The sequence below is a fragment of the Rhinatrema bivittatum genome, chromosome 2 (assembly GCF_901001135.1).
Source record: "Rhinatrema bivittatum chromosome 2, aRhiBiv1.1, whole genome shotgun sequence".
Classification (NCBI taxonomy): Eukaryota; Metazoa; Chordata; class Amphibia; order Gymnophiona; family Rhinatrematidae; genus Rhinatrema; species Rhinatrema bivittatum.
This window is the reverse complement of record NC_042616.1, coordinates 90,909,912-90,936,470: the sequence shown is the minus strand read 5'-3', so window position 1 is coordinate 90,936,470 and position 26,559 is coordinate 90,909,912. Positions and strand designations below refer to the sequence as shown.

Here is a 26,559-nt window from a genome sequence, read left to right as displayed (position 1 = left end):
CACAGCCCCATTATATAGAACTCTATACCAAGTTCCATCAGAATTTTAAATGATAAAAAAAGAATTTAAGAAAGCCATAAACACCATCTATTTAAACAAGCTTTCAAAAATCCTTTATGATCTTATCTTTGTTAAATTATGCTGTCTGTTGACATGGTTTATCATGTGATGTGTCTGTAGTTTGACATTCTTTTATTTTATGATTGTTGACTTTATTTTAATTATATTTTAATTATCTTACTTTATTTTAAATTGTTTTAGATCAGTGGTTCTCAACCCTGTCCTGGGGACCCCCCCAGCCAGTCGGGTTTTCAGGATATCCACAATGAGTATGCATGAGAGAAAATTTGCATGTTATGGAGGGTAGTGTATGCAAATTTTCTCTCATGCATATTCATTGTGGATATCCTGAAAACCCAATTTGCCACCTGCTAGCAGGACTGGAATCATACACTACATATACGCAGACGACATACAACTACTGTTACCCATCACAAACACTATTGAAGAAACAATGAAACTGGCTAATATATATCTGGAAATAATAAAACAGCTACTAAACCAAATGGAACTAGTAATAAACATTGACAAAACAGAATTCTTACACCTGAAACGAAAACATATTCACCCTATCCAGCCTACAATCACAATGAAAGTACGGAATTTAGGAGTAATAATTGACCCAGAACTAAACATGAAACAACACATATCACAGAAACTAAAGGAAGGTTACGCCAAACTAATGGTCCTCAGAAAGCTGAAACCCCTACTAATTCTGAACAATTTCCTCACAGTTTTACAATGATATTCACAAGCACAGACTACTGAAACTCTCTGCTATTAGGACTACCTCAAGTTACCATTTAGACCACTCCAAATATTACAAAATTCCGCTGCGAGAATATTGACAGGCAAAAAGAAGAGAGACCACATCACAGGAACACTTGCTAAACTACACTGGCTGCCTATCGACCAAAAAATACAATACAAAGCACTATGTATAATTCATAAACTAATTCATGATGAAAAGGCCGACTAGCTTACTGTCCCCTCTGTCAAATCAGCACTCTTAACCCAAGTAAGGGAGAGAGCCCTGTCGCTGGCTGGACCTGTTCTGTGGAACTCCATGCCACTCAAACTTAGATTGCAAAGTAACCTGAAGCTGTTTAAAACTAGCCTTAAAACATGGCTTTTCAAACAAGCTTTCTATAATGACAAAGAGAAGAAGGAAAACAAGTGAAAACTAAGTAAGCACTAAGTAATCAGTTTTTCAACCAACATTTTAGACTTAATTATCACATAGCTCTATTAAAATATGTTACCATACCATGATGGCACATATATAACTTGTAATCTATGACAATTAACCTTTAAAATTCCTTTGGTGCCTTTTTGTAAACTGTTGTGATGGTGATTTAACTTAACGACGGTATAGAAAAATTTTTAAATAAATAAATACTATGACACTATTATGTTCGTATTGCTGTAAACTGCCCCAAACTTCAGAAGGTGCGGTCAACAAATCTTCTTAAATACAAATAAATAATAAAATAAAACTACCTTAATAAGCTCTGAAATAGACTGAGGGGTTCACAAGGTAGTGCACACATGGGAGATTCCACACATGCTCTAGAATACTTATACTGAGCTTTTACTGATGGGTCTGTTGTACCATTGATGATATGACCCTTTTGTGTCCTCCCCCATAATTTTTTTGTATCGTTCAGTTTGAGGGTTGCCCAGTCCCCATTGTCAATGAGATCAAAAATCTGGACGTTATACTTGATTCTGAGCTATTCAAAGCTCAAATGAGGGGAGGAATAATCTAGTGTTTAGAGCAGTGGGCTACAAAGTAGGGAAGCCAGGGTTAAAATCCTGCTGCCGTGCCTTGTGACCCTGGACAAGTCACTTCATCCTCCATTGTCTCAGGTGCAAACTGAGGCCTGGATTCGGCGGTAATGGGGGGAGGAGGGGTGAAGCGGGGGGCGGTCCTGTGTGGTGTGATCGCTGCTGGCTTTCGCACCACAAGGTGTAGTTATTTGGCTACGAAACTGGCGCCAATGAGGAATCTTACCTTTCGCCGCCAGCAATGTGTCCGCAGCGTCGGCCCCAGTGCCACCCCGACTCCTCCTCTTCCGAGGCCTACTCCGCCCCGAGCTAGCTATCGCATGCGAAACGTCCCTTTTCGCGTGCGATAGCATTAGAGAATTACCCCCTTAGATTGTGAGCCCTCTAAGAACAGGGAAATGTACCTGGATGTAATCTGTTTTGAAGTGTCAAAAGCAGAATGTAAATTAAAAAAAAAAAGTGAGGGTAGGGTACAAAATGTAGTCTTCAAAATTATGATGCTTTGTAAACTCAAGCCATATTTGGAAACTAATGATTTTTGTACAGTTTTAAAATCCTTGACAGTATCAGGTCTGGAGTATTGTTAACTCCATCCATCTATGTTGAGAACCTTACAGATAATGCAGAATTTGGCAGTGTGTATCTTAACAGGGACTATTCGTTTCAAGCATATTTCCCTGATGATATATTCACTTCATGGATAAAACGTATGCATGGATCCCCACAACAGCATTATTGTGGAGCATTTATACTATCTCTTTCATGTAAATGGAATTTAACTTTGGTGGAAAGACTTATGTTTCACCAAAAATATAATATCCTGAATTCTCATAACTTTTTGATTCTTTCAGATATCTTCTTTTATAGTTCCTTTTGAGACTGCAAAAGGGAGAATTTTCAAAATATACAGGAATGTGCAGGAAAATAACATTACATTAGATATGTTACTGATTTAATCATAAACCTATTACAGTCAAAATGCAGCAGGACATTCCAGTGTTTTAACCAAAATTATTTCGCCACAAAATGTCTTATTTATAGCCAACATATTTATCACTTGTCAGTTGCGCTTATTATGTATAAGATCTTTTTTTTTTTTTTTGTGAATCACCATAGAGTTTCCAAATAAGGTGTAAAAACATAAACAACTATAAGTTTTGTGTAATGCATTATTCAAGCCAAAATATATTATTCAGTATAACTAGGGCTTTCTATTGGTGCCAAATGCTACTGGCTAGCCTACCATGTTTACCCATAATCCTTCTCAAAAGGTCTGATTCACTAATCTTTTTTTCACAGAGACAGTATAGGAGAAAACATAAGTGAATCAGGCCCTAAATGTAGAAAATAATTTAGAACTAAAGCATTTTTCTATAATAATACTTTAATTCAGGAATGATTAAAAGTTAAATAGCACTGTAAGGGAAAGAAAAGTCATCCATTTATGAAATTTTTGGTCTCATTTCAGGAAGTGGCCAGATGCTTTATTGTGCAAACAGTTGTCATAGAGAAAAGAAGTGCTGGCTATTTAGTACCCACCCCTTTTGTTTCCTGTAGCTATCTTAACTGAACAGCAATATATCCTACCACAGGTTATATTTTCTGACACTATTTTAAAAAAGCTTTAGTTAGATGAAAATAACCCTCCTAATGGGTAACAGAAAGTCACTACTTAAAAATGTGCTATATAATCATACAAGCAGTAGATGTTAAATTTAAAACAGCTGGGACAACTGCAAAACTAATCCTAGCACAAAGTAAACTAAAAGCAGCAAATAGTAAAAATCATTACATTCATCATTACAGAATATGATAAAGTTCATAGAAATGGGGAATCAATGAGTCAATCTTAATACTGAATACACATGGGGGTCAATTAAGACCCACACGTGCACATCTAGGAGTGTGCAGTTCCTGGCGCACACACATGGACGTGCCAATTTTATAACATACGCACTTTGGCGCATGTGCAGGCAGGTGACCTGGTCCGCACATGGGGGGGGGGGATTTTAGAAAAATACGCATGGCGATGCAATCAGGTCCCCCACAGTTCCCTCCCAGTCTGCTTCAATTAAGGCGCGGACTGGGAGGGAACTTGCCTACCCCTAACTCTATCCTTCCTCCCTCTTCCCCTCTACTCCCTGCCCCCTAAACCTACCCTAACTATCCCCAAATTTTTTAATTTGCCACTTAACTAATCCTCCAGAGCAGAAGTATTCTCCACGCGCTGGCCGACTGCTGACGTGTGCTTCCCCAGGACAGATTTGAGTGGTGCTGTCCTAGCCCGCCCCTCCCTACCAAGTCCATGCCCCCTGGCCTGCCTCTTTCTAGAGTCCTGGCACTTCGGCGTGTACCGAGGATTATATGCATGGTGGGCCCTTCCGAAAATGGGCGCAGCAGGCACAGGGTCCGACCACATGCATAACCTCCCGATTTTTGCGCGTGCATTTTAAACTCGGACCAATAATTAAATACAAATACCACATAGCAGATCCTTCTCTCTATTTTTCAAAAGCTCTTTTAAAAAACTAAGATTTCATAATTATTCTTTGTTCATCTTTAATCATCTGATAAGCTGTTGTACACTGTTGCTCTGAGGGGGCAGGAAGGTCACATGCCCTCTTCCTTTTTTTTTTTTTTTGGACTGTCCAAGGTAAGGCTTTAGTTTAGGGCTTTGAAAAATTCAGGTAGCAGTCTAGCAACCTTTTAAGGCACCCAAATTTAGTACATTTTATAACAAGTTAGTTGAAACAATGGTATCATATTTCTTTTTTTATGCATGTGTTGTAGCTGCTATGTATATCAACCAGCTGGTACAATCTTTCTGAACATTCACTTATAAGCGCTTACTAATAACAAGTTGCCATAAATACATGAAAATCTAAAGCCAAGAGGAAATGTGACTCTTCAGATAACTACTGTTAAAGCCCTATAGACCACAAGAATTTTACAAAAATATTAATCTTGAATTAAGCAAGGTTTTAGCAGACATACTAAATAAATTAAATATGTTAGCAAAAACTATAGTCATAAATATAATAGAAGATTTTATTTATTGGGACACTTAAATTCCAGCTTGGCAGATTATTCTTAAATGATGCCTTGAAGGTGTTGTAAAAACACTTCCTACTTCAAAAATCAGCTATTTAAAAGAGATGAAAAATGACTCCATGAACTCACAGTTATTAATCAGGTCATAAGACCTTTCACAGCTCCTAGCAACAGGCACAATTCAGTACAGCTGCAAAAAAATTAAAAAGAGTATATATTTCCAAGAAAGTCATTTTCTAAAATAAAATTTATTTACTGCTTCTCTCCCCACCTTGAATCTTTCTTTAATAGTAAGATTTCAACCTTTTTTTTTGTCTATAAAGTGGGATATTACCAAGGACATGTGAATACAAGAGATGGTAAAACAAGTATAAAGTAGAATTGCTTCATAATATTTGAACATCCTATGCACTGAATACAAAGGTTCCTTAAAAACCAGCACATAGTATAGCATTTATTACAGCTCCAGTAAATGAGAGGGATATAATTAATTTTCCTTCCAGTCCTATTCCCAAAAAAGGCTGGGGGTCTGAAGCCTTTCTTAGAACTCAGCAGATTCAACAAATGCATAAGTCTAAATTTAAGTGAAAACTCTACAACTGATGATAATTGCAAGCATCTACAAATAAAGCCTGGAGTTTACTGTCATGTATATAGAAACCTAATGGACTGTAAATTCCACATTTTGTGAAAGATGTCATCATCTTGGAAACTTCTTTCTCACCTGAAAGCTATTGTTGCTTCCTCCTCTTGCAGAAGCATAACATTACCACAATCCATTGGCAGACAAATAGATAAGGAATCATGGAAACATAATGTAGACAAAGACAATCTACATTGCCCATTCCTGCTTATTCTATACTTTCTTGAATTTTTCTTACTACTTTACCTCTACCATCATCTTTAGGAGGTTGTTCAGTGTATCCACTACCCTCTCTGTGAAGAAATATTTCCTTAACTTTCTCCTCATATTTTGCCTTCTTGCCCTAGAACTTAATTTTTATTGGATAATACTTATTTGTACATTATTTATACCTCTGAGGTGTTTGAATATATCCAGTAATTTTTTCCTTTCCAGAGTTTTGGGGTTTTTTTTAATTTTTTATTTATTACGCATTATACAAATACCAACAAGCAAATACTTATTAGGAGCTTTACAACGACTTTCATTTAACATTAAGATAATGATAGGAAATATATTATCAATATATTTCGAAAATAATTTCATGGTCATTGTGACAAGTCCACAATATGGTGGATCCTAAACAAATCTGAAGGCTCAAATAATAAGGAAATTATTACGGTAATATAGCTTTGGACCTACAAAATCATTTTAGAGAACTTATACAGCATTATTGAGGTATGGCAGTTTCAAGCCTATTTTCAATGGGAGCTAAAGAAATTCTATCAGATATAAATTTCGATAGCTGTGACGGACAAAATATGTATATAACCTCTTTAAATCTAATGCAACATTTGCATGGAAATTTTAATTTAAACATAGCACCCATTTGTAATAACTGAGGTCTCATAATTAAAAATTGCCATCTTCTTTTTTGGGTGTCTCTTGCTACATCAGGAAATATTTGCACCTTCATCTGTAGAAACAATTCTTTATTATGAAAATACTTTTTTATTACCAAATCTTTGTCAGTTTCCAGCAAGGAAGATATAATTAGAGTTGATGGTTGCACTACTTCCATATCTGACGATTCCAGGATTTCTGATACATTCAGAGGTGTTAGAGATTGAAAATCCTGTTTCTCACTATTTTTTAATCTCATTGCCAGTGTATAATATACTCTAGTTAGTGGCAGAAGTGTATTTTGGGAGAATTTCAGTATCGCATACCTGCTCCACATATCTCTAGCCAAGACCAGTGGGACTTTAGGAAAATTTATCAGTCTTAGATTTTTTTCTTCGCAATTGATTTTCCAAAGTCTCCACCTCTCTTCCCAGAAACTGATTTTCCTTAATTACTGATAAATATTGATCGTTCATATTCCCAACATTTCTTTGTATTGATTGTATCACATGATCTTTCTTTATATTTTCCTCTTGTATTCTTTTTATATTTAACTCATTTTCAGCTACCTTTTTTTCAAAGGAGTTAGTTGTAGGGAAATATTTTCGTTTAGTAAAACTAAAGTTTCCCAAATTGTTTCGAGAGAAAAAGTTGCCGGTCTCGCCATCGGAGTTGTCTTAACTTGTAAGAGTTCTTTTCTGCTTCCCAAAGTTGATTTGGCCTCCAACTGCCTCTTTCCTCCCGCTGCCATCTCACCAGAGTCACCGACCGCTTCGATCTCCAACGCGGTCTCATCTGATGTTACGTCTCCTGAACTTTCGGGTATGATGAAGTCATCATCCCATGCCGGAGAGCTCCCCGGCTGGATCCCTCTCGTCACCACGGGGTTCTCCAGTGGCATTCTCAACACCGGAGATAATGAAGTTATTGAATCTTGGAGGAGATCCATTGTACCACTGCCTTCCTGGATCCCCTCCCGCGATTGCCTTCCCAGTTGGATAAGTCCAGTTATCACATAGGCGTCCATCGGGCCGACCACCAGGATCACGGTTGGGACTTCTGTTTGGCCCCTCTCCCGTGCCTGTCTTTTCTGGCTCTAATGTGGCATTTTGTTGAAGAAATCTCAATATAATTAGGCAAAATATAGCAGGATGCTCACCGTGTCTCAGCTATGATGCCATCTTGGATCCACTGGCTCCCTTCCAGAGTTTCTGTATATACAGCATATTTATGTTTGTGTATGTATGTATATACTGGTATGTATAGTCAGACAAACTATATCAGGCAGCTAGAAATACCATTAAGTATTCATGTGTATATATCAAAAGTATTAGAATGAACTCATGCAATAAGTTGAATCAGAAATTGCTGAACTTAATTTTTGTATTTTTTATAATTTTTTGTATTTTGTATTTTTTCTATGATATCAAATATATTCATATGCTTACGGTACAATACAAAACCAAGGTACCTGAACCATAACAGAGTGTACTAACCCTTTGATCATAGACAGGCAGCGTGTTGACTTAGGACCCGGGGTTCACCACAGCCAAGCAAAGCTCTGTCCATGATCGAGGCATTCACTTCTCATGGGCATACCGGTCAACCCGCCACAGCCAAGCAAGTTGACTGCCCAACTAGGATGGATGTTCGATCTGCCTTAACCCAGGGCCGTCTGGCCCTTGGGGCAAACAATCCCTAGCAGAACAGGTACTGCGTACCAGCTATACTATACACTGCCTCCAATCAGGAAGAACACCCCCTCCCCCTGCCAAAGGGACCAGGTAGCTGAAGAGTTACCTGGGACCCTCCCCATATCACCATGGCATTAGCTTAGATGGCACCTAGCACCCTGCCGATGGCCAATCTCAAAGCATTCAGGAATAGATCCTGGCCCATATTTGATAGGTGAACGCCATCTTTGTAGAACAGGTGTCTGCATTCCATGCAAACACATTCTTGTCTGATGTGAATGCCACCTCTTCACTCCATGAAGTAGCCTGTTTATTGAGCTTGCCATCCAACGCCACTAAAGCTGAGTGTGCTGGAACTGGTGACATGGGATGATCTCCAACCACAGGACCCTTGTACAGGGTATCAGTGCCGTGATAAAAGCAATGTCATTTCTTATGCTGTTCATTAACTCTGGCTGGGAATGGCCCCCAAATCGTTGCCACCCAGATGTATAATGAGCACCTTGAGCAGGGCCAACCTGACCAGCAGGTGTTGTAGAAGCAGAATGAGCTGGGCCCAGAGCATTTTTCTTCTGCCCAACCATCACACTACTTGAAGCTAGACTGAAATGCACCCCAGGGCACTCTTCCTTACATGATGGTCTGCCCAAACCACAAATGAGTGCCCTGTGATCCATACCATCCCCTGTCACCGGCAGAAACCTAGCATGAGCAACAAACAGATAAGGAGTGTGTGAAAAACCCCCAAAAGTGTGATCGCTGAACTGTGCCCACTCTGGTCTTTATTTGATATCCTGACTCTTAGGGTTAGCTACCCATTGGAAACTGAGATATCTGAGGCCAGAAGGCCGGAGATGTCATGCTCTCAGCTCGATGTGGCTACTAACTCATTCATTGTGAATGCACTTGTATGTTTTGGTCCCACAATGGAAAACACAGCGCAAAATAGGGCGAGCTTCAAGGCTCCCGACACAACTGCTGGCAAAGTGTGCCACAGCTGCAAGAGATGATTGGGAATTATTGGCTTGCGATCATCGGGAACCGCTGGTTTGTATCTGGCCTTAGCCTGCCCTTTTGGTAGCAGTCCTTGACAGGGTCAGGCCAGCCCTGCGCTTTGGCAAAGAATGCATAGCCAGCAAATTAGCCTGCACCGTGCCCCTAGAGGTTCTTTCTCTTCACACCTGTACCACATAATCCTCAATCTGATGAGGTGAAACAAGGCCAGGGGATTGGTCCAAGGCACTCAAATTCTGAAGGATGGGCTGTAGCCCCTCACATAGGTTCACTAGGTGCTTGGTATAATGGACTGGTGTGGCACATCGAGTGCGTCTTCCCTCCAATCCTCCAAAGGTGCTTCGCCATGAGTGCTCCCAACTCCTCTGCCTGTGGTGCCAGCTTCCGGAGCTCTTCCCACTTGCAACGAGAAAGACAGTCAACAATCTCGTTGTGCAGACCGAGAATGTGCTAACCACGCATTGCAACATTTAACTGCAGACATCTCAAGACCAATACCATCAATAGTGCCTCAACGGGGGAGCACTTCGCAGATTAGCGATGATCTGAATAACTGCCAGATTGTCACACCAGAATATCACCCTACACTTAGCTAAACAGTCAATCCAAATATGCAGTCCAACAACAATGGTGAAAAGCTCTAAGAAGGTAATATTCGATATGACACCCGAGTAGGTCCAGTCACTTGGCCAAGTTTCAGTGCACTATGATACCTGGCAGTAAAGCCCAAACCTGATATCCCCAGAGGCATCTGAGAGCAATTGCAGGTCAGAACTAGGTACAGGAGAGGGCAGCCATACCACGGTGGCAATAAAGTTAGACAGGAACCTTTCCCATATAATTATGTCCTCCCATAGCGAGTGTGAGACCTTATCCTGTGATGCCTCTTCTTAATTCTGCATGAGAAAGCGAAACTCCATATGATAGACTGAGCACATGCCAGGGTGATCTTATGTGCTCTAGACCATGTTGTGGACCAACAAGGACAGCTTTAGCAGTTTATCGGGCGGAAGTTGGGAAATCATCTGCATGGAGTCCAACTCTAAGCCAAGGAATGTCAAGACTGTGGTTGGCAGTTCAAAATTGTAAGAGGCAAGGGGGATCTCAAGGGAATGTGCCAGTGTCTGGAAACTCTGAAATAACTGGGAACACACATCTGAATTGCAGTGGGCGACAAAAAGGAAGTCATTGAGTTAGTGTATGACACTTGTCGGACCTGTACATCGAGACAACTCCCAGTGCAGGAAGGTGCAGAATGCCTCAAAATAAGCATATGATATGGAGTAGCCCAGAGGCATGGACTTATAGAAACATAGAAATGACATAGAAATGACGGCAGAAGAAGACCAAACGGCCCATCCAGTCTGCCCAGCAAGCCACGCACTTTATCCATTTTTTTCCCCTTTTTTTTCTCTCCCACCTGTCACTATTGGCTTCCAACACCCTCCAGCCCTAATTCCCCTCCACCCCACCACCAATCCAGAGAGCAGCGCCGTATCTGCATTCAAGTGAACGTCCAGCTCAATTAGGGGTAGCAACCGCTGTAACGAGCAGGCCACACCCTTACCCCATACTCTTACCCACCCCTGTTTTTATTTTTTTTATTTTTTTGAGATAGCAGCCCTCCATCCTTCCGCTCCGTGAAGGTGGAACACCAACTACTGGCCACTGGCATCCCGCTCCGTGAATGCCTCTGTGGCTACTGCCGCTCCGTGCAGTGTTTGAATGCTTATTCACGCCCTCTAGACCTGATGGATCCACAGTGTTTATCCCATGCCCCCTCGAAGTCGTTCACAGTTTTAGACTTCACCACTTCCTCCGGAAGGGCATTCCAGGCCCATCTAGTCTGCCCAGCAAGCTACGCACTTTATCCATTTTTTTCCCCTTTTTTTCTCTCCCACCTGTTACTATTGGCTTCCAGTACCCTCCAGCCCTAATTCCCCTCCACCCCACCACCAATTTAGAGAGCAGGCCGTATCTGCATCCAAGTGAACGTCCAGCTCAATTAGGGGTAGCAACCGCTGTAACAAGCAGGCCACACCCTTACCCCATACTCTTACCCACCCCTGGTTTTATTCTTTTATTTTTTGAGATAGCAGCTCTCCATCCTTCCGCTCTGTGAAGGTGGAACACCAACTACTGGCCACTGGCATCCCGCTCTGTGAATGCCTCTGTGGCATCCCGCTCCGTGAATGCCTCTGTGGCATTATCGAAGTAGAACATTCTGTCAAATGAGAAGCCAAGCACAGGGAAGGTATATGGGGAGGAGCTGGAAGGCAGACTCTATGTCCACCTTTGCCATGAATGACCCCTCTCTACAGTGCCTGAGGAGATCTAATGCAGTGTCAAAGGACACATAATGGACTATGCAGGACTCCTGAGGGATAAAGTTATTAACAGAACTGCTGTCCAAGTAAGATATGTTGTGGATCAGCTATACTTGCTTGGTTCTTTATTAGGTACTACAACAAGTGAAGACACAATCATGTCACTAACTTACTTCTAACAATATGAGTGAATCAGGTTGCAGAAGTCACGTTCTTGGAAAGAAGTAAGACACGAAAGCCATGATAAGGAATTTTAAAACCCTCTCTAATGCCTTCATATAAAATAGCAGTGGTGTGTTGTTTTGGGTAGAGCTTTAAACTCCTCTCTAACACCGACCTTGATACTGGAGATGGGGCTTTAAAGAAGAGCTCACTTGCCTCTTGCACCCAGGCCCTTCCTGGCCTGCAGCACAGTTGGTACAAATGTTGTACTTACATTCCTGTGCTGCACAGCCAGCTTTATTGTATCTCCAGCATGCTTCAAAAATAATGCTTCCCTCTCGCCCCTGACTTTGCTAGTTAACCTGGCCTGGAAAGGGGCAGTTGTTGGCCTGCACCTCTGAGTTTCTACCTGTCATGTTGGTGACCCATAGCTCGATATTGTGAGAGCCCCATGACATGAATAGAGTACTGGCCATTCTCTCTCTAAACCACTCATCATAATTGAGCTAGGCAAATCCCTCATACTCTGAGCACTAACTGGTGTCCAAATAGGACCATAGAGCCATGTGCTGCGAGGGATCAGCTTGCCCAACCATGGAAGCAAGCCCATGAAAAGGAACAAACCCAGTGATTGATGTTCCTCATGACTCTCTTAGCAGCTGTGGGTGGCTTGTGGTGCCAGAACCCTTTACGTGAGCTGTCTCCCTTTCTTCGTGCTTCTAGTAGATTAAAAATATCTTTGTATTGGTGGCGTCTGATGCGCTGCTGGAGGGAACGTGGAACACCCCTCTGGAGCTGCTTGGTAGTACTCATCGCAGATAACCCTATACCCACTGTGGGAGCATGTTTATTGAAAAATGTTTGTTCACTATTTATACTTCTTCATTGCAGGTCTTCACACGGTTTTCCTTTATTAATCCCACATCTGCACTTTCTCTTTTCACTAACATACAATAGTCTTGCCACCTTGCTTTACTGACCTGTTTCCCCCTTTATTATCATGACTACCTTCCCTACTTCCACAACCTTGCGAGATATTTTCCCTTGCCTTCCTCTTTCTGAGATTCCTTGCACGTTTAGATTACTAATTACTGACAGGGAAGTTTTAATAGTACATGGATATCTTGTCTCATATATATGTCTTATATAATGTGCCAGACTTCTTTTAAAACCCTTACAGTGGTACCTGTTAACCCATTGGAACTAAAATCCAACATATACCAACTTTCCCCTTTTTGAAAGTTTGGAGAAAGTGTAGAATATTCTCACTTTTTTTTTTTTTAACCTTTGTTCCAAACATTGCATTGTCTCACTATCTGCAGAGTTTTAGAAATGAGGAGTAAGGTGGAAGGATAAAGTAAGCTGATATTTTTCTTGCCAGGCTTTCAGCATTCTTTTTTTCTCTCACTATGCCCAAGCACAAGCATAAAATTAGAATCTTTTCCATTGCGGTCACTCTATCTGGGCTAGTAGATCAGTTACGTTTACTCTTTGGAAAGAAAGGTGCAGCAGTCACTGGAGCAATTGTCCTGTCTGATAACTACGTTGCTAGATGCTTCACTGGGATCTGACCTCCCCCTACCCCCCTCATGACGTTTTCTCATGCAACCAGCAATGATGTAACCTGCATGAACCAGGAAAGACAAGGCTGAGAAGGGTCCCCTGAAGCAGATGACTGAGAGTTAATTGGACACTGGCTGAAGCCAGATGGAGAGAGTGTAATCTCCTCTCCTTTCAGTTCTGTCAGATCATGGAATGAATTATATGGTAGTTGGTGATATTAAGCTGAAAAGATAGCAGATTATGTTGTCCTCTGATTTTCTGAGATTGTTGATTCCTCAGGAAATGCTATGGAGAGATATTAAAGAATTAAAAGAGGCTCTTGTCCCTGACTATAAGACTTTGGAAGATAAAGTGGAAGCATTGGAACAGGAAGTTGTCCTCTGTAAAGTAGTGGTTGAGAATATCAGTCATAAAGTGGAAGAGTTGCATTTACAAGAGAATGGTTTGAAATTTCTAAAGGCACTGTGATGAAGCATTGTTTAGTGTGGGAAAAAAACTGACAGTGATTTAAAATATATTGAGATTTAAAATGTGCAGGCAATTTTCATAAGGTACAACATCTTGGATCTGGACTTATTTAAAAACTATAGGGTAGAATGTATTTCTTGCCCTAGGGAAGGTTTGCCACCACTTAGTAAAGACTATTCTCGCCCAAGTTTGAAGCTTGCTCAAGAAGCAATATCTATATTTGTAACACAAATTTGGCTATTAAGATCTTTGGAGCCACAAAGGGGTGGATTATATGGCTCTTTTTTCATAGTCTACAATGAAGTGATGTTAAATGTTCAACTTGGGAGGAAACATTTTTGCACCTGCATCAAGAGGTTATTAATACAGATATAGAATTTTCATTAAAACATCCTGCTAAATGTTTAAGGGAATGAAATACATATTTTGGAATTCAGATCAACTCAATAAGTTTATTTTAGGATCTCTTCATAAGAGCCCAAATCAAACTTCATCATTAAGTGATTAGTTCAGTTAGCATGGAGCTCTTAAGGATGTATTTTTTTTCTTCTTTGTGTATAAAGATATTGTCATGGTAACTTCTAGGTAATTTTATTTGACTCTATTAAATGTTGCAGACTAACTTTTTCACTTGCTTTTTTCCCCTTATATTGTGGACTTGCACTTCATGTATCACCGTGGCCTTATATATTTATTTATTTATTTATTTATTTAAAAGTCTTCTATACCGATGTTAGTCGAAACATCACCTCGGTTTACATGGAACAAAAGCAACAGAAATTACAAGTAACAGGGGAAGGGTAAGGGGTACAAAAAACCATAAGGAGAGCAGAGAAGCATAGGAACAAACAACAAGTGAACTATAATGTCATAAGAACAAGGTCATAGTCAAATTCAGGTCATGATCCATCACAATTCAATATTCATCAAGGGTGTTGGGGAAAGGCTTGTTTGACTAGCCAGGTTTTGAGCTGGGCTCTGAATTTGGTGATGCAAGGTTCAAGTCTGAGGTGGGTTGGGAGTGAGTTCCAGTGCATAGGTCCAGCAATGGAGAGCGCCCGATCCCTTGTAGCTGTGAGGTGTGCTTTCTTTCTTTCTTTCTTTCTTTATTAATTATTTTGTTATACCGACTTTCATGATAATAATCACATCAACCCGGTTTACAATTAACAATGTGGGTAAGGCAGGGAATAACAAGTAACACTATACAAAGTCTAAACATCAAAAACAAAAGTATGTATGTGTGAAAGTTACAATAAAACAGGGAGAGTTAACTTGGATCTAGAAAGGGGGAGATAACTGAACAGAAGGATCGTTACAGTACGGTCGATTGCATCAAATAATAAAGCTGTATAGTAAGATGGATCTATATGATACAGGTGTGTAGCATAATAATATGATACAGGGTATGAGTGGGAAGATAGTGGTTTCTTATTTCAGTCCAATTTTTGAATACGAGTTGTGCGTTAGGTGGTGGATTTAATCAAGGCCTGGGAATGCTTTTATAAAAAGCCAAGTTTTCAGTCTTTTTCTGAAAGTTAGTGTGCAGGGTTTCTTGTCTTAAGTCAGGTGGACTTAAGACAAGAACTTTCTAAAGAACTTGCTTTCTTTAGGGATGGCACATGGAGGGACCCTTTGTTAGTGGTCCTTGTCGGTCGATTCGAGCAGGCAAATTGGAGGGGCTCTGCCAGCCAGTTGGAGTGATGGGAATATAAAGCTTTATGGATAATGGTCAGGGATTTAAAGAGGATGCGGGAGGGAATAGGGAGCCAGTGTAGGTCCTTCAGTATAGGGGAAATATGGTCGTATTTGTGAGCGTTGGAGAGGGTTCTGGCTACAGTGTTCTGTAGCATTTGGAGGGGCTTTAAGGAGGAGTAGGGTAGGCCAAGAAAGAGGGAGTTACAGTAATCCATCTTGGATGCCAGTGTAGCCTGGATGACAGTGCGGAAGTCACTAGCGTGAAGGAGAGGTTTCAGGTTTTTTAAGACTTTAAGTTTGAAGAAACCCTCTTTGAGTATGGCACTGATATGTTTTTTGAAGTTCAGTTGTTGGTCGATTAGGACCCCCAGGTTCCTTGCGCAGGGCTGTGCATGAGGAATCTTGATAGCAGAGTCAATTGAGAGTGCGGGATTAGTAGGGGGGTGATGGGATATGAGGAGGAGTTCAGTTTTGGCAGTGTTTAGAGCAAGGTGGAGGTTGGTAAGTAAGGAGTTGATGGCAGCGAGATGGTTTCCCCAGGATTCAAGGGTGTCAGATAGGGAGCCTTGAATGGGTATGATGATTTGCACATCATCAGCGTAGAGAGAATTTGAGGCCAAGTTCTGTTAAGAGTTTGCACAAGGGGGTGAGGTAAATGTTAAAGAGGGTAGAAGAGAGGGAGGAGCCTTGGGGGACTCCTTGGGCGAGGGCATAGTGGGAGGACTCAGCATTGCCTATTTTCACGGTGAATTTCCTATTGTCGTGGTAGGATGAGAACCACTTAAGGGCTGTGCCGGAAAGGCCAATGTCGGCTTTGTATTTGTAAGATTTTTCCTTTTATTTATTTAAAAAAATGTTTATACCACATGACCAGTAAAATACAATAAAATCAATTTAGAAAATTAACATACACAAAAAAGCCACAGAGCACCTATACAAAACTATACAAACCCTATTGACTGTCAACCCCCAAAATCCCACATCCATCCTTCTCATTTTTCCTCAGTTATTCATCTCATCCAGTTATTCATACTACCAGATCCCACTCTTCCTGTCTAGCCCTCTCATCCAAGGTTGTAAAAGGAAATAAATGAGCTTTAATCAGTTTCTGAAATTTTAGGTAATTCAAATCATTCCTTACCAGCACAAGTAAACTATTCCAAACCTGCAGCGCTACAAATGTAAAGGCACATTTTGAACCATGGCTTTGGATCTAAGAGCACCCAGGCTGATGCCATGACAGTTTAGCTAATAAATATAGTGGACCATTTAAATGATATGGTAAAAAATCAAAGGTAACTTAAAGTTGGTCCTCTCAATAATTGGAAACCAGTATAACAAGGCAAACAAGGTTGCTATCCATTCCTTCCTCAATTTCCCACATACTAGCCTAGCTGCACTATTTTGAATTAACTGCAATTTCTTTAGCAAACAGTCTGGTAATCTCAGCAACAACCCATTACAATAATCTAACACACCAAAAACTAAGACTAATGCCATAATTTTAACTGCAACATTATCCAGAAAAGACTTCAATTGACAGATTCTTTTAAGCTGTAAATACGTTTATTTACAAGTCTCAACCACAAAGGCCTCCATAAAAATTGCTGATTCAAAGGTTACCACAGACTGTTAACTTTAGATGAAATAGACACAACATGCTCACCCAATATTGGCTTTATTGAAAGTAGCCGTGGTCTCTCAAAAACCCGCCACACATCCATCTAAAATTTATGCCTTTGATTTATTCAACACCTACTGACTATTCCATACACACATAGCCATTCTATCCAAACAAAGATATAACCAATAAACTGCCTCCTCTTATCCTTGCTCAGCAGGAAGCAGGATCTGGATGTTCTGAAACCCAATTCCCAGAAAAGCTCTGCCAAAGGCCTCATGAAAATATTAAAGGAGACAAACAAGAGCCCTGCAGCATTCCTAACCCCACCTTCTCCAACTGAGAAAACTCTCCTCCAATTTGAATTATCTGAGATCACCCAATCCAACTTGCTGGCACCTGATAATCAAAATTTGATAATCTACCAGGTGAAAAGCACTGGATAGATCTAATAAAACCAGCATAGCAGCTTTCCTACCATCTAAGTGCCATAAAATATCCAGTAGAAATACCAGTAAACCCTTTATATTCTATCTAAGCCAAAACCCAGATTGAATGTCTGCTAAGCCACCAGTTCTTTCCACAAAAGAAGAAACATGAGTAACCACTGTATTCTCAAAAACATTTTTTTAACATAAATAGAAAATGGACAATAGGCCTATAATTTCCATAGCAAGGAAGATCTAACTGGGGTTTCTTCAAGAGAGAAGAAATTATTGATAGATTAAGACTTATTGGAAGGAAACCCTCTCTTAAAGAGGTATTCACCACCTCTACTAAGCACTCCAAAACCTCTCCACACATGGAGAGCAGGAAACTAACAAACTCCCTGAAGGTCATATTCTCTTCAATGTATACTTCAAATTAACCACTGTAACAGCAAAAAGCTCTCTTGGCATTTCCTGAACAACAGCAACAACTTCTTCAGATTCTTCAGTCACAGCTGGCCCAGACTTTTCACCATTCAGCTTTATCTCCAAATCACTAACCTTCTGTTTAAAAAGATTTATAAATTCAACACGTAAGGGCATATCTGTTGGAATCTTTTTTTCTTCCAGCCCAAAAACATAACTACTTGAAACAGCTCCCTGGTAGCATTATTAGCCAACTTCATACAGTAAGAAAACACCACTTTCTTCCTCAACACCACTAGCTTCCAGTCCCCAAATGGAGTAACAGATCTCAGTCTCTTCCATTTCCACTCCAAAGATCTAACTGCACTATGCAACTTGCACAAATCGTCTCCTGACCACCAAAAAGGCTGATTATTTTCTGAAATCCACCTTTTAGGAGCAATATTATCTAAGACAGCTAGTATAGAATTATTCCAACCTTCTAACTATTCCTCTAAATCCCCTCCAATCCATTTAACCACCTGGTCTCCAAACAGAAGCTAAATACCTTTGTGTCCATTTTTCCCCATTCCAAACAACCTTTCCTTTCACCTGTAACAATTTTCTCCTCCTTTCTACCATAAAGAAGAAGAAAACTGCTCTATGGTCTGACCAAGGTACTAACTCTGTTCTTCTCCAGCTCAGATTATTAGCTAAGAGCAATTGATCAGATCCAATAATGAGATCTAAAATATGTCTAGCTTCATGCGTAGGACCATTAACTATCTTCCTAAGTCCACAGTAATGAAGCAAGTTCCTAAAACTGAAGACCTGCCATAATTTATATTGTCATAATGAATCTTAAAATCTACTGCAATAACAATGAATACAGCAAACTTATCTTCATTATCATCTCATGTAATTCCTGAACAGAACATGCATGTAATATTGGCGGCCAATAAACCACTAATATACCAATAGAAATTTCCAAATCCAGCTATAACAATAGATGCTCATAGTCAAACCCACAAGAAGCAACTCTACCAATGGCCAAAAAATTGGTAGTGAAGAGTAAATGGAATGAGCCTGTTAGAGGGAAGGAAGAACCTTGCTCTGATTTCAGAAGTATAAGGAATAGCTAGCTTCCAGCATAGTATAAAAGCCTTTCGGTAGTAACTATCAAGGCACAGAAAGCTCAGTTAACAATTTAGCATTGTATAGTTTTAGCAGTGATCTTAATTTCTTTCCTTTTTTTGACAAAATTAGTGCCTTTTATTGATGGCTTTTATATTAGCACATTTGCTTTAATAAATATGTTTGGGGTTTTTTTTCCCTGTCTCTAGGGTTCAGGATCACTGTGATGGCCGGGATTCTCCTGACAGCTTTGTACCCTCCTCATCTCCTGAAAGTGTGGTTGGAATGGAAATCAGCAGGTATCCAGATCTGTCACTGGTAAAGGAGGAACCACCAGACCCTTTACCATCTCCCATCATTCCCATTCTACCCAGTAGCACAGGAAAAGGTAAACTTGTACTTTATATCACCATCTACGTCTTCAGCCTTATTTTAACCTACCTTGGAAATGTCCAAATGAATACCTGTAAGAAACTATTTCTGAGGTTGTGTGATTTTTATTCATTTTTTATTTAATTTTTATTTGCATTTATATCATTAGTATGAATTAAAGCACAGGAAAAGAATACAAACAAAATAAATCAATAAACATAATTAACATTATGTCAAAACATAGGAAATCATTTCAAGTTCCCAAAAAGGGAGAATAAAGGTTACATAATATTTAAGGAAAATAACATGCAAAAATAGCTAAAATTATAATTAGATCAACCCCCTATCTAATCTAATATTATTTTTAAACTAAGGATAAATTAAGTACAGAATTAAAAATCACTACCATTCTGTGTATGCACATATATTTGTGCATGTGATGATTATTAGTGGATGTTTATGCTCAATTTCAATGATGTCTGCCTCTGGGATGCACAAAATATAGAAAAACTGTATTGCTTTTACTTATGGAGCCATAATGTTGGTAATTTGAGCAAAAGTATAAAAATTAAAAGTTTTTGAATTTTGTTTAGAATCTGGTTTTATCAAAGCTGCCATGTTAGAAGCAAGTTCAAGGAGAGAATCATTTTATAAGCTGTGAAATTGGATTGACCAAAAAAAACTTAACAAATATATTTGATTTTAATTATTTGACTGGGTGAAGATACAATAATTCATATTAAACTACAGTAATAAAATACATTGAGGTCCATATTCAAATGTATTTAGCAAGATAACTAACAAATTATCCAGCTAAATAAAAATTTATCCACTTATCCAGCCAAATTCTAATTGGATAACTATTTGGCTGGATCAGTCAGGGGTATTCCAGGAGCGGTCCAGAGACATTCCGGGGAAGAGCTACATTAGCCAGATAAGTTATCGCTAACTCTGGCCCATACACCTATCCTGAATATACAGCACTAGTTAATCTGTATAACTAGCAAAGCTGCACAGCAGCTGAATATGGACCTCTATATAACCACATACAAATATAAATGTGTGGCCTGTGCCAAGTGCCCGGAGCCTGCAGGTGACCTGGGGCCGGGCCTTGCGCGCTGCCCGCAACCATCGCCTTTTTCTGACGTCATTGGAGTCGGCCAGCTCCCCGGCTGGCCCTGATGATGGCAACTGACAGGGGGGCACCAGCTTGGGGCCGGTACTTCTGTGTCGACAGCGTTTAGGGGGCGCAGCACCGCCCAAGACGGCTCCTTTTCGCCTGCAACCACGTTGCGGTCAGGACTCTCTCCTCTTTATCACGCCGGTTTTAGCGTTCCTCCCTACGCAAAAAAAAAAAAAATCTTCCCCTAACTCCAGCTGCCCTCTTTTATCCCCCTCACATCCCCTTATATTTAAAAATATATATATATTACAAAAAGAAAAGGGGGGGGTTCTACTCCTTGGCCAGGCCCGTCAGGACATCGGTCACCCCCCCCCCCCCCTTCATCCCCTCAGGGCCACTGGTTTTAATCCAGCGGCTCCTGACACCCAATAGTTCTTGGAGTTCTTGGCCATAAAAAAAAAAAGAAAAGAAGAAGAGAGAAGAAAAGCAGATAGCAGGCAGGAAGGAGTCCAGCTGCCACGAGGAGGCCATCTTGGAGATGTGGAAGAGATGGCAGAGGTTCCCTGCCCGCAGAAATTTCCCGCACTTAGAGAGGGAGCTGTCCAGTGGAGTGCGATCAGCCCGAGTGATCCAAGGGCCAGCGGGACCCGATGCAGACTCCGTGAAGCAGTACAAAAGATAGGGCTCAGAAGGGTACGAGGCGGCGCATGATGGACCACACAACACAGGAGACGATCGGTCATGAAGCACCCCTGCCGATCAAGCCATCCGATGGAAGCAACTGGCGAGAGGATCTCGGTGCACTGGTCTTAGCTATCCTGCAAGGGCAGGAGTAACTACAGCCACATGTGGGGATGGAAGCCCCTGTGGATCCAGCACAGCCTTTCGTGCCCAGGCACGAGGAAGCCCCGTTGCCAGCTCAACAATCAAACAAGCAGATACATGCCAGCTGGCTCTCAGCTTCAGGCATCCTCCGCATGGCCCTCCTTACAGCATGACTTCCCTCACTGTGTTAGTTTTCCCCCTGGAACTGGACTTCATAGTGTCTGGTCATGCGGGCCATGGTATCCGCCCAGGAATTGGAGAATCAACCTTCACATGTATAGCCCGATGTCACAGTGGTCCCCCGTGGGCTACCCAGAGGCAATTCAGTGTCCACCATACCCATGAGCGCAATGGCCAGGACAACAGGATGGGCGCTCTGCACAGGATGGTCAGGAGAGAGATCGGCTGACACCTTGGCGGCGAGCATCAGCGGCACAACACCAGCACCACAAGTTGGAGGTGAAGCCAGCACCTACCGGTATGCGGAACAGTGCCAAGAAAGCACCACCGCTATCAACACCCAGGGTGAAGGTCCGGACAACAGCCAGAGTATGACAAAGGCGGTCTCTGCAGAGATAAAAGCTACAGAGCAGAATCCAGAGCAACCAAAGGGTGAGTTGTCGGGAGGGGCGGGCTCCTCTTCACTGCCTCCTGGGGCTGGGAGGGTGGTGGCGCAAGTGGCGAAGAAAGAGAGGAAGAAAAAAATGGAAGTGCGGAGGCAGTTTCAGCTCCAGTAGTTCTAGTTTGACTTCCGATTCCAAGAGTTTGGATGAGGACCATGCAGTGAAGCCGTGTATATCCCGGGAAGAAGCAACATGTTCTCTGGCTCTAACGAGTTTATCCCAGTTGTGTGAGAATGTGCCTAGGTCACTGCGTAAGAAGATAAGGAAACGGCAATACATCAACATCTTCTAGATGATGGAAGGAAGGCGGAGGCCATGCGAGAAAAGAGAGGGCAGGATTGACGATCTTTTGACAGGTAGTGACATGAAGGTTCCACAGAACATTGGGGCAGATTTTAAAACCTGCGCGCGGGCACAGATTTGTTCGCACAATCGGGCGTGAACAAATCTACGCCCGATTTTATAACATGCGCACGTAGCAGTGCGCATGTTATAAAATCCAGGGTCGGTGCGCGCAAGGGGGCGCACAATTGTGCAACTTGCGCGCGCTGAGCTGCGCAGCTTGCCTCCATTCCCTCCCACTCCCCCCCGCACCTTCCCCTTCCTAACCCGCCCCCCCCAGCCCTTCCTAGAACCCCCCCTTACCTTTGTTGAATAAATTACACCTGCCAACTTACGCGCACTGGCCGACGGCTGGCCCGCGATCCCAGGCACAGCGGCAAATGGCCGCTGTGCCTGGAGGCTCAGGCCATGCTCCGCCCTGCCCCTGGACCGCCCATGCTCTGCCCCTTTTTGCAAGCCCCGGGGCTTGCGCGTGCCTCCGAGCCTATGCAAGATATGCTCGGCGCAGGCAGGGGCAGCTTTTCGGGGGTTACTCGCATATCTTACGCGTGTAACCCTTTGAAAATCTGCCCCATTATAAATTGGGTATGAGCATTCCACAGAATGATGTGTTGTTACCCTGGACAATCCATCAAAATGCGGCCCCATTCTCATTTATGCTGACACCATCTTGGAGGCTTACATGGAATACGAAGATGGGCCTGGCTGAACTATGATGAGCGCTTCCGGGATTCGATGGAGAAAAATTGATTCATGTCTTGGGGGACAAAGGATGTAAGTCTCTGGTTCAAGCAAATGACGAATAAGGCGGTCGATGCGGGTGACCAGGGTTAAATGTCAAAGAAACCTGTCACCTCAACAGTGGCCCCGGTCGGGTTTGCGAATACTTAGAGCAATACTTGCTGGTGCTTTAACAAGTCATTTTGCTCCTTCAAGGACTGCAAGTTCAAGCACATTTGCTTGATTGCGCAGATTCCCATCCGGCAACTAAGTGTACCAAGAAAGCAGCGACCAGGAGTTCTGGCCCGGGGCAAGGAAGCTCAGGGATTTCAGAAGGCTTCCTCACCAATCAGACTGGACCAAATGCTGGATTGGCCGGCCCTATACCCCAGGTGAGATGAGGCGATAAGGATTGAGCAGGGCTTCCAGAACAGATTTAGGCTCCCTTACCAAGGCTGTATTTGCAACTCGGTGGCTAATAACGACCCTCTATGTCGCATCGCGCTGAAATCATTCAAAACAAATTGAACACAGAACTCACTTTGAGCAGAATGGCAGAACCTTTCCCTGCTCCTTCTTTCTGTGAAATGGTATTATCGCCTCTGTGGTGGTCCCAAAGAAGGAGCCGGGAAAATACAGACTTATTCAGAACCTCTCTTGTCCTGCGGGGCTCTCCATTAATGACCATCTGCCTCAAGAGGAATACTCTGTCCAATACAACTCATTTGACAGTGTCATATCCCTTCTGAGGAGGTGCGGCAGGGTTGAAATGATGGCAAAAACTGACGTCAAGTCGGCATTCCATCTGTTACCAGTTCACCCATCAAGCTTCCCGCTGCTGGGATTCAAGTTCCACAGGCAGTTCTACTTCAACAAGTGTATGCCCATGGGGTGCTCCGTGTCCGGCTCCTATTTTTGAGTCATTCAGTTCCTTCTTGCACTGGGTAGCCAGGATAGTGACGGGCATGGATGACATCATCCACTGCCTTGACTACTTCCTGTTCGTTGGTCCAGCCGGAACTGATACTGCGGCGCACCTACTCCATGGTTTTCAAGGAGTAGCTGAAAACTTTGGCATGCCGTTGGTCCAAGAGAAGATCTAAGGCCCGGCCACCACCATGCGTTTTCTAGGTATTCAGCTTGATTCCGAATGAATGATATCCAGACTTCCTGACAGCAAGTTGCGTAAACTGTGCAGCATCTTGGATCAGGCCACGCGAGCCAAGAAGCTGACACTACAAGAGGTCCAGCCCATTTGTGTTCCCTTAATTTTGCTTGCAGAGTGATCCCATGGGAAGAGCTTTTCGCACTTTTTTCAGCATTTTAAAGTGTTACATTCAGGTACTGTAGGTATTTCCATATCCCCAGAGGGCTTACAATCTAAGTTTGTACCTGAGGCAATGGAGGGTAAAGTGACTTGCCCAAGGTCACAAGGAGCGACAGCAGGACTCGAACCCTGGTCTTCTGGTTCATAGCCCACTGCTCCAACCACTAAGCTACTCCTCCACTTCTTGCGTAGGTTGACGGCTGCCATGGCTGGGATACATTGACCACACCACTTTATCAGAATATCCAAGCCTATGAGGGAGGACTTATGCTTGTGGTCTTCCTTTCTGAGTGATTACAATGGCGTGTCTGTATGGCAGGAGCCCCCTATATCCAGCTGCAACTTGGACAGTCAGACAGATGCTTCAGGAGGGTGGGGATTTGGTTTATACTGCCAGGGTGCTTGGTGCACATCACCATGGCCTGCCTCCTGGGTCGACGTGGGGTTGACAGCAAACATCACATTCCCTGAGCTATTCCCCATACTAGTAGCATTAGTACTATGGGTGGACAGGTTATGCGATAAGCATATTGTTTTCTGTTATGATAATCAGACTGGTATATGTGCTGAACAAGCAGTCGGCAAAATGCCCAGGGTGGCCGAGCTGTTGAGGCAGGTGGTGCTCAGTAGACTGCACATTAATACCACAATGTGTCTGTAGTGCGTAATGGCATGACGGATTCTTTGTCTCGCGCTAAATGGACTTTATTTCAAAACCAGGTACCAGGGGCTGACAATGCCGAAACACCAGTATCAAACTCAACAAACAACCCACACCCAAAGAAATTCTATCTTTGTACCTTAGATGTACATCTTTCTTTTTTCTTTTTAATGTTTTTGTTACTTCTGTGCCTCACACATGCCCAACTTGATCACAACTTAACTTAATAAGTGCAGTAGAGAATTGTTTAAAATATTTAATGGATGAATGGTGATGCTTCATACAATTACAAGAACACCAGACCCTGGTGTCTCGTTCAATTTTTGTTATGTAATCATGAGCGCCACCATCCCCCACATAGTCCTTTAATAGATTTTTCAAAAACTTATTTTTTTATTATTTTCGTTTTTCAAAAATTTATTTTCTTCTTTTTATTATTTTCTTAAAATCTTCTCTTTATGTCTTTAGACATTAATGTGAAACACTGAACGAAAAACAAGAGATTAGGTCGCCAATCGCTCAAAATAGGAGTATTACTTATCTTGCATTCAAAGTCCTCGAAAAGATCTTGCAGCAGCACTTGCCCCAACAAGGCCCAGTTTCGAAAATTCTTCTTCAGGGGAAGCCACTAAACCTTAGCCTCAAATGGTTAAATCATATTCCATGTTCCAAATCCATAAAGAGCTCGCCTAAACTCTGCTCACTCGATTCTCCTCTTCAAAAAGATGGCGGACCCATTCTCTCCTGTTAGCGTCCCGATTTAAAGGGACTCCCATCACATGACTTTCAACATGGCAACAATGCAAAGTTCCTCCCCCTCACCTCAACCTTAGAGGAGGGATAGCCAGTCAATCTGGTCGTTTAGGCCAATGGGCGCCTCAGTCTTCAATTTAAAGATCCAATATTGCTCCCTTCGATTCAATATTGTGTTCACATCTTCCCATCTTGATTTAAAATGGACTATAATTGAACAGGTGATAAAGAAATCTGCGTGGGAAGATGTGAACACAATATTGAATCAAAGGGAGCAATATTGGATCTTTAAATTGAAGACTGAGGCGCCCATTGGACTAAATGACCAGATTGACTGGCTATCCCTCCTCTAAGGTTGAGGTGAGGGGGAGGAACTTTGCATTGTTGCCATGTTGAAAGTCATGTGATGGGAGTCCCTTTAAATCGGGACGCTAACAGGAGAGAATGGGTCCGCCATTTTTTTGAAGAGGAGAATCAAGTGAGCAGCGTTTAGGCGAGCTCTTTATGGATTTGGAACATGGAATATGATTTAACCATTTGAGACTAAGGTTTAGTGGCTTCCCCTGAAGAAGAATTTTCGAAACTGGGCCTTGTTGGGGCAAGTGCTGCTGCAAGATCTTTTCGAGGACTTTGAATGCAAGATAAGTAATATTCCTATCTTGAGCAATTGGCGACCTAATCTCTTGTTTTTCGTTCAGTGTTTCACATTAATGTCTAAAGACATAAAGAGAAGATTTTAAGAAAATAATAAAAAAAATAATTTTTTGAAAAATCTATTAAAGGACTATGTGGGGGATGGTGGCGCTCATGATTACATAACAAAAATTGAACGAGACACCAGGGTCTGGTGTTCTTGTAATTGTATGAAGCATCAC

General features: G+C 41.9%; 1 protein-coding gene across 8 annotated transcripts in view; it reads left to right on the top strand.

The window, feature by feature from the left end:
- The window catches only part of KMT2C (lysine methyltransferase 2C), a 979,844-nt gene that overhangs the window by 843,240 nt on the left and 110,045 nt on the right, over positions 1–26,559 (top strand). For all 8 annotated transcript variants that reach the window (XM_029588444.1, XM_029588443.1, XM_029588442.1 and 5 more), the window contains one exon: positions 19,148–19,326. In XM_029588444.1, coding sequence (XP_029444304.1) covers positions 19,148–19,326 — 179 coding nt within the window. The remainder of the gene's footprint in view (positions 1–19,147; positions 19,327–26,559) is intronic.